At 39.1% G+C, this 14,308-nt stretch overlaps 1 protein-coding gene across 9 annotated transcripts in view; it reads right to left on the reverse strand.

Annotated features, from left to right (window-relative positions):
* The window catches only part of QKI (QKI, KH domain containing RNA binding), a 124,106-nt gene that overhangs the window by 62,869 nt on the left and 46,929 nt on the right, over window positions 1-14,308 (reverse strand). For all 9 annotated transcript variants that reach the window (XR_015750195.1, XR_003371567.2, XR_003371566.2 and 6 more), the window contains exon 3: window positions 981-1,097. Coding sequence is in view for 5 of the 9 variants with exons in the window: in XM_026675235.2 (XP_026531020.1) it covers window positions 981-1,097 (117 nt within the window). In the remaining 4 variants the exon portion in view is untranslated. The remainder of the gene's footprint in view (window positions 1-980; window positions 1,098-14,308) is intronic.

Below are 14,308 nucleotides of genomic sequence, written 5' to 3' on the forward strand. Positions count from 1 at the left end.
AGTATTTAAAATATAGTCAAGCTAAAAATAAATAATGTTACATCTTAACTTTGCTTTTTATATTTCATATAATAATCAGAAGAACTCTGGAGAATGTAAAAAATTATATTGAATACTTTTGTATATTAGTATTTATATTATTATAAAGTGAAAACTAAATACCTTAGCAGCCTTAAAGTGCTGATATATAAATTGAATTAGTAGTCTTGAGACTAAAAAACAATCTATGTTTTGTACCAAACTCTCAAAATATAACAACATTTTTATATAAAGAACCAACCAGATTTCATGTTTTTCAGTGAAGGCTTATGACCATGAAATGAGTGATAGTAGAAAATAGAAAATAGTAGAAAGTGAGTTCTTTTTCTAAATAAGATATTGTCTTTAGGATTTTTGCAATGAACATCTCAATCATACATTACAGACATTACAGATTACAGACCTCAAGCATTAAAATCAGTCATGGTTAACTATGACTGTTAACAGCTATTTCTTAGTAGTTAGTTTATATATTAGGGCTTACTGAAATATGTAATTTCTTGAAGCTCTTTGCATAATCCAAATATACTATGAAGTTGTAACAGGGAGTTTTTCCATTTTTTTAAAAAAATATATAGTTGCCATTCTATTCTTTAAAATAAGATTGCATTTAATTCTTTTTTAATGATAAATTTAATTCCCTCCACACTTGGAGGGGTACTGATGTATGTGACAGAATCCCAGTAAACATTCCACCAAAACACCTATATACCCACACACCCTCTGTAAGTAAGCAAAGCCTCAAGATTTCCTTCAGGACACGTAACATTATATCTATAAACCATTTGGATAAAGCAAATACGTTTTTTCCAAAGTACTACACAATTTAGTAACATAGTAAACTGTTGAGCATTTTATTAGTTTAATCAGTTAATTATATTAGAAAGTCTGCCATCTGTGAAAAAGTTTTCCTGACAAGTGCTGTTTTTTAATGAACTTACCTTCTTCTTGTCTCTCATGGACCCTTTGCCTCGGACCATTATCTTACATCCTGTTTCAGCCTCAAGTTGTTTAGCTGTTAGCCCTCTAGGCCCAAGAATTCTTCCAACAAAATTAAACTGAAATTTTAAAGAAGAAAAATAATTGCTCAGAACATAGTGAAAATAATCAACACCCAGCATTCTGTAAAACTTTGCCTTAGCACATGCCTATCATTTTGAATTATTTCTTCAAAACAATGGAAAAAAACTTGCTTTGTTAGTTTAAAAAAGTGCACTAGAAAATAGAAAAGAATCTAGTATGGATATAGTAAGCTACAACAGATGCTTAAATTACAATATATCAAAGGTACCATAATTGTTAAATAATTGAAGATGTCAAGAAATTAAAAATACAACTAATTGTGAACACAGATATCCAGTACTTATTAGTTAGGAGGAGGAAAGTATTATCCTTTCAGTGGGCGTGCAAGTCTCCAAAGAAAAGCATTATTTGGTAATTTGCCACACCATAGAGATGGTCCATTACATTGCAGAAGTACAGGCAAGACTATTATTTTCTAGTGAGCAAGGGCCAAAGTCTCTTGTACAATATTGTAATTTAATTTTCCTTCTTACTATGAAGGTGGGAAAATATTGTAATGGTGAGAATGAAAGCTGTTCTACAGGATGGGCAGAGATTGCTTGATAAACATTTGACAGGAAAGAATGATTTCTCCAACAAGCATATTTCCCACAAAAGTAAGATTTTATTTCATGCTGAATATCAGTATCTTTTTATCCTTTGTTTCAATTCAGATCAGACTTTCTCAGGAGCATGCCAAGCAACACAATAGGTCAATGGCACATGATATATCAAAATAATATGACTTCTATGACAACAAAAAGTCTTACTAGAAAGGGCATTGGCTTACCTGAGACGCCCATTCTCATTAACTGCAAAAGAGTCCAGGACAGGGAATCCCCAAAAAGCTTGTCTCCCCCCACCCCAGCATCCAATAATTCAATCCAATATTTCAACTGGCAAATCTGCATGCTGGTCTTCACAGAAATTAGGCCCAATACTAGTCTTGATAATTTGATGTACAATGGGGCATCTGCTTTTACAAATGCTCTCAAAATTGAATTGAACCAGCTCTACAGAATCTACTCACAATAACCGCAAATCTGTATACAGTCTAACAGGTGGCTGATGACCTTAAGTCTGAAACTTTCTATTGTAGCTGGGATATGATTATTGGTTATCACCATTAGCAAAATGAAAAATTACATTTGAAAGTTTGAGTCCTAAAGGAGACATCTCTCTTTTGCTGATTCTAGGTCAACAAGGCTTAGAATAATATATCCAAATATTTAAAAAACTCAATTTGGTCAATGCTAAGGCCATTGACTTTCTACGAGCTGCAGGAATAGAGCTTTTAGCAAAGATGACCAATTTTGTTAGTAGACTAGTAGTTATTAATTACTAGCAGATCACAGAAACTCTATCTCAGATCCAGTCTGTGTTACCAAGAAAGTTGCTATATTGGAATATAGATGAGTAAACACAAATCTATTCCTTAATAAGAGAAGGAAGAAATTTAAGCTTTGTCAGAACCATCTTATTTTGCCCATTTGTGAATATTAATTATGGGTGAAAAAAAATCCTGAAGCACTAGAGCAGGGGTGCTCCAATCAGGGGCAGGGAACCCTCTTATTATTTGCTCCCCCTTTTTTTTAAACTCCAATTAATTATTACTAGTTATTTTGTGTGTGTGTGTGTGTGTGTTTTCTTAAGTTTTTGCGGGTATCTGCGCTGCTCAAAAAAATAAAGGGAACACAAAAATAAGACATCCTAGATCTGAATGAATGAAATATTCTTATTACCATATATACTCAAGTATAAGTCAACCCGAATATAAGCCGAGGCACCTAATTTTACACAAAAAAACTGGGAAAACTTATTGACTCGAGTATAAGCCGAGGGTGGGAAATGCAGCAGCTACTGGTAAATTTCAAAAATAAAAATAATTAATTTGGGAAACGATCTCACTATCATGAAAGGTTTAATTGATTCACTAACCCAAAAGAAGAAGATGATGATGACAGCGGGAGGCAGGAGTCACTCTCTTCCCCTCCCTCGGAGGCCCCCTGAGTCAGGAGTCACTACCGCCGGCGCGGCCCCAGTCCCGCCGCTCGGGAAGGGAAAGGCAAAGCGCTTTTGCCTTTCCCTTCCCGGCTGGGCTGTTGGGAGTCGCTGCCGCCGGAGGCCGCGACTCCACACCATTTTTTTTTCAGAGGGGAATCTGACTCGAGTATAAGCCGAGGGGGATTTTTTCAGCACAAAAATTGGGCTGAAAAACTAGGCTTATACTCGAGTATATACAGTAAATACTTTGTTCATTACATAGTTGAATGTGCTGACAACAAAATCACACAAAAATTATTAATGGAAATCAAATTTAGCAACCCATGGAGGTCAGGATTTGGAGTTACACTCAAAATTAAAGTGGGAAAAAACACTACAGGCTGATCCAACTTTGATGTAATGTCCTTAAAACAAGTCAAAATGAAGCTCAGTAGCGTGTGTGGCCTCCACGTGCCTGTACAACCTCCCTACACAGCCTGGGCATGCTCCTGATGAGATGGCAGATGGTCTCCTGAGGGATCTCCTCCCACACCTGGACTAAAGCATCCCCCAACTCCTGGACAGTCTGTGGTGTAACGTGGCATTGGTGGATGGAGCGAGCCATGATATCCCAGATCTGCTCAATTGGATTCAGGTCTGGGGAACGGGCGGGGCAGTCCATAGCATCAATGCCTTCGTCTTGTAGGAACTGCTGACACACTCCAGCCACATGAGGTCTAGCATTGTCTTGCATTAGGAGGAACCCAAGGCCAACCACACAGCATATGGTCTCACAAGGGAGGCTGAGGATCTCATCTTGGTAGCTAATGGCAGTCAGGCTACCTCTGGCGAGCACGTGGAGGGCTGTGCGACCCCCTAAAGAAATGCCACCCCACACCATTACTGACCCACTGCCAAACCGGTCATGCTGGAGAATGTTGCAGGCAGCAGAACATTCTCCATGGCGTCTCCAGACCCTGTCACATCTGTCACATGTGCTCAGTGTGAACCTGCTTTCATCTGTGAAGAGCACAAGGTGCCAGTGGCGAATTTGCCAATCTTGGTGTTCTCTGGCAAATGCCAAACACCCTGCACAGTGTTGGGCTGTAAGCACAACCCCCACCTGTGGACATCGGGCCCTCATACCACCCTCATGGAGTCTGTTTCTGACCATTTGAGCAGCCACATGCACATTTGTGGCCCGCTGGAGGTCATTTTGCAGGGCTCTGGCAGTGCTCCTGTCCCTCCTTGCACAAAGGCGGAGGTAGCGGTCCTGATGCTGGGTTGTTGCCCTCCTATGACCTCCTCCACGTCTCCTGATGTACTGGCCTGTCTCCTGGTAGCGCCTCCATGCTCTGGACACTACGCTGACACACACAGCAAACCTTCTTGCCACAGCTTGCACTGATGTGCCATCCTGGATGAGCTGTACTATCTGAGCAACTTGTGTGGGTTGTAGACTCCGTCTCATGCTACCACTAGAGACAGCACCGCCAGCATTCAAAAGTGACCAAACCATCAGCCAGAAAGCATAGGAACTGAGAAGTGGTCTGTGGTCACCACTTGCAGAACCACTCCTTTTATTGGGGATGTCTTGCTGACTGCCTATGCTTTCCACCTGTTATCTATTCCATTTGCACAACAGCATGTGAAATTGATTTGTCAATCAGTGTTGCTACCTAAGTGGACAGTTTGATTTCACAGAAGTGTGATTGACTTGGAGTTACATTGTGTTGTTTAAGTGTTCCCTTTATTTTTTTGAGCAGTGTATTTGCCAGGCATATAAGGTTGGTACAATATTTTTGAATGCAATCTCCCCATTACTATCACTACCCATGCACACTCTATTATGGAACACTCTTCCTTTATAGATTAGATGCGTTTATTTTTTGTTATCTGAAAAGCCTTGGAGAGTGCATGATCATCACTATGTCTATTGTACAATGGCAGATTTATGTATTCATTTATTAGCAATGATATAGTTGCCCATCTACCAGAAGGAACAGGGAATGGACAGCAGAATAATAGTACAGGGCACTAAAAACAAAAAGGCTATCTAAAACAATAGTGTAAAAAGTGTCACCTGGTGAGAACTCAGAAGGATGCTTTCTCTGCCACAGAGCCTACTGTATGGAACAGCTTCCTGCAGATACACATGGGTTTAATTCTGTTGGCCTTCAGAAAAGCAGTACCGAGACCAGGATTTTAAGGGATTTGGCATGGAATGGATGATTGATGAATGTGAGTTTAATTGTCAGCACTGTTGTTTTAGATAGCCTTTTTGTTTTTAGTGCCTACACTTTTATGCTATTGCCTATTCCCTGTTCCTTCTGGTAGATGGGAAACTATATCTCTGCTAATAAATGTATTTAAAATTAAAGACTATTTGTGGAAAATTGGGAATAAAATATTCCATACCGTGTGTATGTCTTTTTTCCAGATTTATCATTATGTAAGAAGTGTTTGTTATACTACCAATCACATTTTATTAAATAAACATTATTCTTAAACCTTACTTTTTATTTTATAACCTCATAATTCAATTATGAGAGTAGAAACCAGGGAGTTTAAACATAGAATCCAACTTTCTACTGACCCAAGCACCATACCAGATTTTGTTATATCAGCTCAAACAAAAGGTTGGAAAAAATCAAATTAAGGAGCTTGGAACTCTGTAAGCAGGATAGATTTCTGAAAATAGACTAGGACCAGGACCAAAACTGTCAATGTGGTGTGACTGCTTCTTTTTAAAGATCTGAAATCAGTGCCTTTAAATCTCTGAAGGCTATAGATAATGACATGAATATCTACAGGACACAAACATGAATGCAAATTACCATTTGTTTGAGTCTTATCCCCAATTTTAAAGTATTTGCCCTTTCAGAAACGATCTCATAATTGACTGAACTTATTTCAAGATAATGCTGTTTCTTTGCTTCTCATATGAAAAACTGAAAAGTTATTTGTGGTAATTAAAAAAAATTAAACCTATATTCATAAATTAAATCTCTCAATATGAATAAGTATGTTACAGATAATACATGATTATGTTTGTAGAACACAGGGAAATATATTTATTACATACAGTAGTACCTCTTTAATTTGTTACACAAAGAACATGAAACTTACTTCATTTTTTTTTAGTCTGACCTTCTCTGTCAATTAAGAGGAGTGATAAATCCACCAGCTGTTTCCTTCTTCATATGTGGGCTACAATATATTTGCTTCCTTTTTAAGGCCAGTGTATTTGAACAACAACAGCATGGCTTAAACCAGCTGCTAGAATGTGACAGGCATATATTTAACTCTGATCTCATTTATTGCCCTTCTTCTCTGACAACTATCCTTTTTTCTGGTGTCTACTGACATCCTTTACTTAGCTGACACTGCCATTTCACTGAGAGGACAATATGCACCCATAAAGCAGAAGTTTGGGAAACAAATTCCAGTCAAATACATTTATTGGTGAATTATTTCTTTATAACTAGTTTTTTGAAAGTCTTGTAAATTAGGTTATCTTTATCTCACTGAATTCAGAAACATATATAGCTATTATATTCTACTATTAGTGTATTAAAATCCAAAATCAAGCATGTTCATAGTATTAACTAATCAGGTAAGAATTGTACACATTTTATTTCCACCTACAACTTATAGCGTTCTCAAGAAAGAACTCTGTGTTTTTATCTATATATTGAAAAATAAAACAAAGAATGGAAAAGACAATTTCTAGTAGTCTCAGAGAACATGAAAAATTCTTGCACTATCTCTGCCAAATGTCAGCAGAACTCATTATGCATCTCCCTGTAAGTATCTAGCAATGAAGTTAATATACAAACATCTAAATGAGCATAGATTAGAATGAAAAGAGTACATAGCAACTCTCATATAATTTGGAGATGAGACTGAATACTGACATGCACTGCAATGAGCTAAGGAGTATTTGAAGATCATCCTAGTGCAGGGGTGTCAAACTCACGTCGTCACAGCAGTGTCATGTGACATATTGGGACTTTTCCCCCCCTTCGCTAAACCAGATGGGGATGGGACCAACACATGATGCATCCGGGCCACGAGCCGTGAGTTTGATACCCCTACCTTAGTGAATCAAATCTGAAACTCAAAAAGTTTCTGAAGGCAATGATCCACCTCCATTGGATCATTGAATAAGTCCTTCTCAACATTACTGAATCACACAGAATAAATGTAGATAAAAATTGGCCTTGACTGAACTGAAAATTTTCAATTCTGTTCAAAATTTGAACAGATAAAATAAAATAATTTATTTATTTGAATACATAAATATATGTATTAGATACATTGGACCTGTGTAACAGAGTATCTATCTTTGTATCTAGCTATGTGTCTGTCTATCCCCTTGAAATGTTTCTGAAATGGGAATAAAGACTGTTTCCTCAAATTATTAGCAATAATTTGAATGGAAAACAAGAGGTACCATCTAACCCATAAATAATGAAATAATGCATATCTCTGTATTTAGAAATCAACAAGCAAGGAATAATGTCTTTTTTGTGTCTACCAAAATCAAGCCACAGGATTCAAATTGTCAATATGCAATACAGGATTTTTACCTTGCACCTATAAAAGAATATAAACTATATTTGCTACAGCCAAAATGTGCAATCTTTCTTCTATATATAGTTTGAGATATAAATGGAAGCTAATAGGAAAATGTGTCTTGCTAGTGCTCCCTAGTGAATTAAGGCTTATGAAATATAAAGGACTATAGTAACTAAGTAACTTAACAAAGAGATTCAAAGGAACTTCAGATTGTAATAGTAAGGATTCAAACTTCAATCATGCACTACTAAATTGAGCTTTTTAAATGTTAGTCTGTCTTAGCAGGTTTTATTCTATTTATAAATCTGTGTCATTTTATTACAATAAATATGGAACAAAACTTGGAGAATGGAATATTTTGGTAAGTTTCTGGAGTAATAAATAATTTCTAACATACAATAACCTCCTGATGGTCTAAAAAAAAGTGACCATGGCAACAAAACGCTGTGGTAAAGTTTGAGACCAAGTTGTAAGTCAAGGGTCTGTTTTAGAAAGTTTAGGAACCTTAAGGTGGAGAACTACTTGAATTTGGCAAAAAATAAATGCTTCTTGAAATGTTATTATTTATAACGACACCTTGTGGACTATTGGTCACAAACAAAGCTGGTGTTAAATAAACACAATGCCAGAGTCAACATTATTGACATATTTATCTGCTGGTGTTAAATATAGTGAAAAAATAAACTTTTAATCCTTAAAGATCTATTAATCTATTTTTTCCTAAATGTTCAGAAAAAGAACATGCTAGATCTGTACATTAAAACAAAAACATACTGAATTCTTAGCAATACAACTGCACTATTCACACATAACTATGAGCAAAATAAAGTTTTCCAAATATATGGGGCTTCTATAAAAGGAATTTATCTAATACAATTTCTTTTTTTTCAGATTATCCATTGAGGTTTTAGTTCAATTGCTGATACTTTTTAAACTCAAAGTAATGAAGATCGTAAGATTTTTTTATAGTTATTACTTGATACATTTCTTAAGTAGAAAAAAAATATTTTAATCAATTTACATTAGAATAAAACATAATTAAACTTTCACTCTATTAAAAAATATTTTACAAATTGCAATGGTTCTGTATCAAATTAATCAATCAATCTAGAATAATATGCATGCTCCATGAAAACTAGAAGGGGCATTGATCTTACCTGATACGCTCCTTCTCTATGTGCTGAGAAAGAATCTAAGGAATGGATTAACTCTGCCTTTCTACTTGTTAGGCTGAGTCTGTCAATCTTTTATAGCCACGCCTCTCATGTCTGCATTCCCAGCTGTGCACGATAGGGTGTTATGTGAGGGACTCCCATGTCTGCGTAAAGATTGACCTGAACATGTTTCATGCCTGGACTCTGGACCAGACGGTTGCCAGGGTGGGGTTGGATTCTCTCTCAGCACACCAAGAGGGAGCATATCAGGTAAGATCAACGCCCCTTCTTCAGTGTGCTGAGGAGAATCCAAGGAATGGGACATATGAAAGCTGGCTTGTCCTAAGAGTGAGTAGCAGCCTGGTCCAGAGTTCCCGAGTGTGTGTAAACCTTCTGGAAAACTTGTCTGCCAAAGGCCTTCAGCAGAAGCGAAGGCATCCACTTATAATGCCTTATAAATGGCAATGGGGAGGACCACGTCGCTGTTTTACATATCTCTTTAATGGAGGCCTGTATGGCCCAAGCTGCCATGGTGGCTGCGCTTCTAGTGGAGTGGGGTGTCACTCGCCGAGGTAATGTGAGAGCCTGAAGCTCATACAGTTTGGCGAGGCATCGTATCCACCAGTCTATGGTTGAGGTTGTGATCTTATTACCCAATGTGGAGTGTTGAAAGGATACAAACAGAGCCTCCGACTTCCTAAAGGAGGATGTCCTCTTAATATAGATGTGGAGACCCCTCCTGACATCCAAGGTGTGTCATTTCTTCTCTAGGGCCCAGTTCGGACCAGGACAGAAGTCTGGTAAATTAGTTCCTGTGCCCTATGAAATAAGGAATTAACCTTGAGAAGGAAAGAAGGATCTAATCATATCACCACTTTGTTGGGATGAAAGACACAAAGGTCCTCCCTTATTGAGAGGGCCACCAGTTCAGAGATGTGCCTTGCCGAAGTGATGGCCACAAGAAAGGCAACCTTGCAGTTGAGGAAGTGAAGACTGGCGGAGCGCAGCAGAAAGGCGTAAAGGTTGCATTGAGCTCTTTACCAAGACTGGGAGCTCAAGCTATTCATTTGCCTGACCTCACACAGGTTGTAACAGTTGAAATTGAAAAGAGCGGGAAAAGGCAGTGAAACCTGGGAGAATGCACTTGCCTACATCATTCTGCCTCCCTTCCAGTCTTAGCAATTTCCTTCTCTAAGACCTTTTGACAACTCTACGCGTCCTTCTCCTCAGCCTAGTGGCCTTTTTGGAGAAAAGGGCTTTATGCCCTGATTTGGACCGCTGCTCCTATGACAGCCGATTTCGGCGTTGAGGAGCATTTCCTTGGGGTCGGGAGCTTGGCTGTCAAACCCAATTGTTCCCCACTTACAGTTTCCTTGTGGTTATCTGTTGCCGTGGAAGACTTTGTTTTTGTCCTTGGTTTCCACCAGAATAAGGTCTAAGGTCTCTCCAAATAACTTGTCCCCTTTAAAGGGGGCAGAGGCTAGCTTCCATTTGTTTTTCATATCTGCCTGCCAGTGGCAGGGTCAGAGTAGTCGGTGGGCTGCCAACGATGAGGAAATGGCTCTGGAGGCAAATTTGGCCAAGTTTAGAGTGGTATTAGCAGAAAATTCTGCTGCCGCCACCAGTTTGTTAATATCCTGGTGGGTATGGACGTCATCGACCAGAATTCTTGCTTGCAATTTCCTGAGCCAGAGCAGGGAAGTTCTGAAGGAGGCGGCTGTAGCTGCCTTAACTGCCCAGGCCACCGCCTGATATGCCTTGTGGAGTGTCAGCTGTGGACTCTTGTCTTCAGTTTTCAAGGCATCCTCTGTGTCATTGGACATGATGGTGGAGGATGCTTAGGCCACCACAGGGCCATCTATTGCTGGCATTTGTAAAGCTGCCATGAGGTCTGGAGCCACATTATAGAATTTCTTGTCATGTCCACTCAGTGGTAGATACTCCCTGGTAGTGCCCATTGCCTCTGGACAACATCCAGGAACAATTTTGGAGAGGGAATCTCCTCAGTGTCTATGGCCAGCTCCGAGAACAATAATTCACTTGGGTCAGACAGGCCGTTTGTGGAATCTGAGGTGGCTGGGTCTGTGGTCTTGGCCTTATATAACAGCATTACAAACATGGTGGGACAGAAAAGCCCCATGAAGGCTGGGGGGGTCTGGATTCACCCCTTCATCCTCTGATAATATCAACTCCTACCATTCGTCCTCCTCTGAGAGAGATTCCTGGCTTTGAATGGAGGAGGTAGGGTAAGGCCTTTGGAGGACCAATAATCCTCTTGGGATCTAGGATGCAGAATACTGCCCTTGGTGCAGGGTGTTATCAGATGCTGTAGAGGCTGATAGGCGGTTTTGCTGAATGCCTGCAGCAATCCCCTGGGCAATAGTCTCTGATATTAAGAACCTCATTTGAGAGGATAGTTCTGGCTCCTGATCTTCCCTTGGGCAGAGCCCCACCACTGTAGGGGTAAAGGTAGTCTCTAGGGTAGGCTTCATTCTTTTGGGAGCTGGTTCCCAATTCCCTTCTGCTGGGACAGGTTGGAAAGGGAAGCAAAAAGCTGTCTGGCTGAGAGGTATGCTCTCGAGCACCATCTGGTGATCCAGACTGAGAGATCAAGTTGTTCTTGCCTAGCCTCAGTGAGAGGCTGTAACGGCTCAGCCTGAGGCTATTTCTTTGTCCAGGGTCTGTGTGGCCTGGGGCTTGACTGACAACCCCAGTTCTGTCACCATTACGGTCTCCTCGGCTGCTCTTTAGAAAGTTGGCATTGATTTGTACTTTATAGTCTTCTTGGTTGTCTGTTGTTTTGCTCTGCACTTTAGAAAGTTGGAGTTAATTTGTACACATCTGTGTGAGCTAAAGACTGAGTCAAAACTGGGAATGCAGACACGAGAAGCTTGGCTATAAAAAATTGACAGGCTCAGTCTAACAAGCAGAAAGGCAAAGTTAATCCATTCCTTGGATTCTCAGCACACTGGAGAATATGAACAATTTGGTTATTTCCATTAAAAGTCCTTCAAAAGAATTGCTGAAGTATTGATTGTTACTCTGATCTACAGTATTACTAGAAAAAATATTTCTTTACTCGTATGCATATGTAACTCATAGCATGGTAAAATAGCTACAAAAACCTGTTTTTATATATTCCACAGCAACATTTAGAATTATAGAGTACAACAGGTTAGCATGACCAATTTGAAATGGTTGATAGTTCACATAGCTAAACATTTCTAACAAAGAATTCATTTGCTGATCGTACTATCAACTGATAAAACAAATAAGCAGGACTTTATCATGCTCTCTGGATCCCCAGAGAATACCTTAAGTCAGCTTTGTCCAAGGCTTCCAGTTCTTTATCACCTACTTGGTGACAACTGTCAGAGATACACTACTCGCCTATGGAAGAGACACTGATCATTGTCACCTGCTCCAAGGCAAAATCCCATTAGCAGCACTATAATTTCTCTTATGAACTATAGTATGCAAAACAAAATTAAAGTGAAATAACAAAAATAAAAATATTCAATACACTCTCTGAAGTGAATAGTTTCAGGATTAATAGTTTAATAGTTTCAGGATTAGATAACAAAAAGCCAGATTTCCATTATCTGACAGCTTTCTAGAACGTGTCACTATCTTGAAAACACAGACCACATATACAAAATTATTTTAAACATATTTTGCAGAATGTACTTCCATAAGGTCTTCAACTGCACATCCAGTAGTATAATTTAAATGTTGTTTTATTAAAATGAAGATATGTTACGTAGACTAACAGTTCTTTTAAAATCAAATGTTCATTTGAATAATTAATAGATATACCTACCCCCGAAACAATACTTCTTCTCTCATAACAGAAAGTAGGAGAGTATATTAGAAAAAATATTAAGTAACTACTCTCTTATTCCAGATAACACATCTGGGTATCAGTAAGCCTGGATCAACGTCTATATATTTCTATACACTATTACTGTATGTGTTCCTTAAAAAAAACCTGCCTACATTATTGATATGTTAATCAAAGCATCATCTGGACACTCAATCAAATTGAAACATATTAACAATGTATTATAATTCTATAAATATGTATCATATTAACAAAGGAATATAATTTAATCTGAGCCATTATCTAATTGAAGTATGGCATTACTGAAAAAAGCTGTATCTATTTTAGTCAGGAATGCCATACAATACACTTTTTTAAAGAAATCAAACTATGAAGTTTGTGTATGCTCACTATATTATATCAATACAACAAACACAGCTCTTGGGGTGGGGGAGGGCAGTGAATTATCTATTTCAATAAAGAAGAATGGGTCAACCTATTTTCCAAAGCACCAGAAGGCAAGACAAGAAGCAATGGTTAGAAACTAATCAAGCAAGTTCAAACTAAGGAGAAATTTTCTGATAGTGAGAAGGGACGTTGGTCTTACCTGAGACACACCTTCTCAGATGGTGGAGACAGGATCCAGGCATGGGATACATTCAGCTCTGCTTGGCCATAGACTGAATAGAAAAACTGAAGACATACCCCCCTCCAGGCTACCGTCTCCAGTTCTCAATGAAATCAAGGTCTTATTGTAGTCACTGTAACAGTTCCATAATTAGGTATAGCCCACAGTTTGTACCGTCCCACACACCCAAGACCATAGAGGCCAGTGAAAGGGGTGGGGCTGGATCCTATCTCCACCATCTGAGAAGGTGTGTCTCAGGTAAGACCAATGCCGCTTCTCCAGAGTGGTGTCGACAGGATCCAGGCATGGGACATACCAAAGCAAATGTCCTAAGGGTGGGTTTCTGGCCGCTACTGAGAGTGAGTTTCTGGTGAAACCTTCTGTAATACCCTTCGTCCAAACGCCACATTATCGGAAGCAAAAGAATCAAAGCGACAGTGAGTGCCTAATGAAGGGCGAAGAGGTAGACCAGGTCGCTGCTCAACATATCTCTTCCACTGAAGCCTGTGTAGTCCAAGCCGCTGTTGTGGCGGTGCTACACATGGAGTGAGCTGTAACATGTGTCAGACCCAGTAAACATTGTTCTGCATAAGCTTTGGCAATGGTCACTCTAATCCACCTGCCTATGGAGGAAAAAGGTACCTTCTGACCCAAGGAATTCTGATGAAAGGAGATAAACATAACCTCCATCTTTCTAAAGGTATATGTGAAGAACTCACCTTACATCTAGAGTGTGCCAGAGTTTCTCTCTAGGGTGAGATGGATTTGGACAAAAGTTTGGCAAAATGAGTTCTATGGAAATAAGAATGGACCTTAGGAATAAAGGTTGGATCCAATCGCAGGACTACGCGATTAGAGTGGAAGATACAGAGGACAGCCCTGACTGACAGGGCTGCCAACTCTGATATTCTCCTGGCTGATGTAATGGCCACCAGGAAAATTAATTTGTAAGATAAATATTGTAGGGCAACCGTTCTCAAGAGGCTCAAATGATGGGACCGTAAGGGCCTGAAGCATCTTAGCTAGATCCCAGGAGGGGAA

The sequence above is a fragment of the Notechis scutatus genome, chromosome 1 (genome assembly GCF_049901735.1).
Source record: "Notechis scutatus isolate UNSWTSFEM ecotype Mainland chromosome 1, rNotScu1.2, whole genome shotgun sequence".
Lineage (NCBI taxonomy): Eukaryota > Metazoa > Chordata > Lepidosauria > Squamata > Elapidae > Notechis > Notechis scutatus.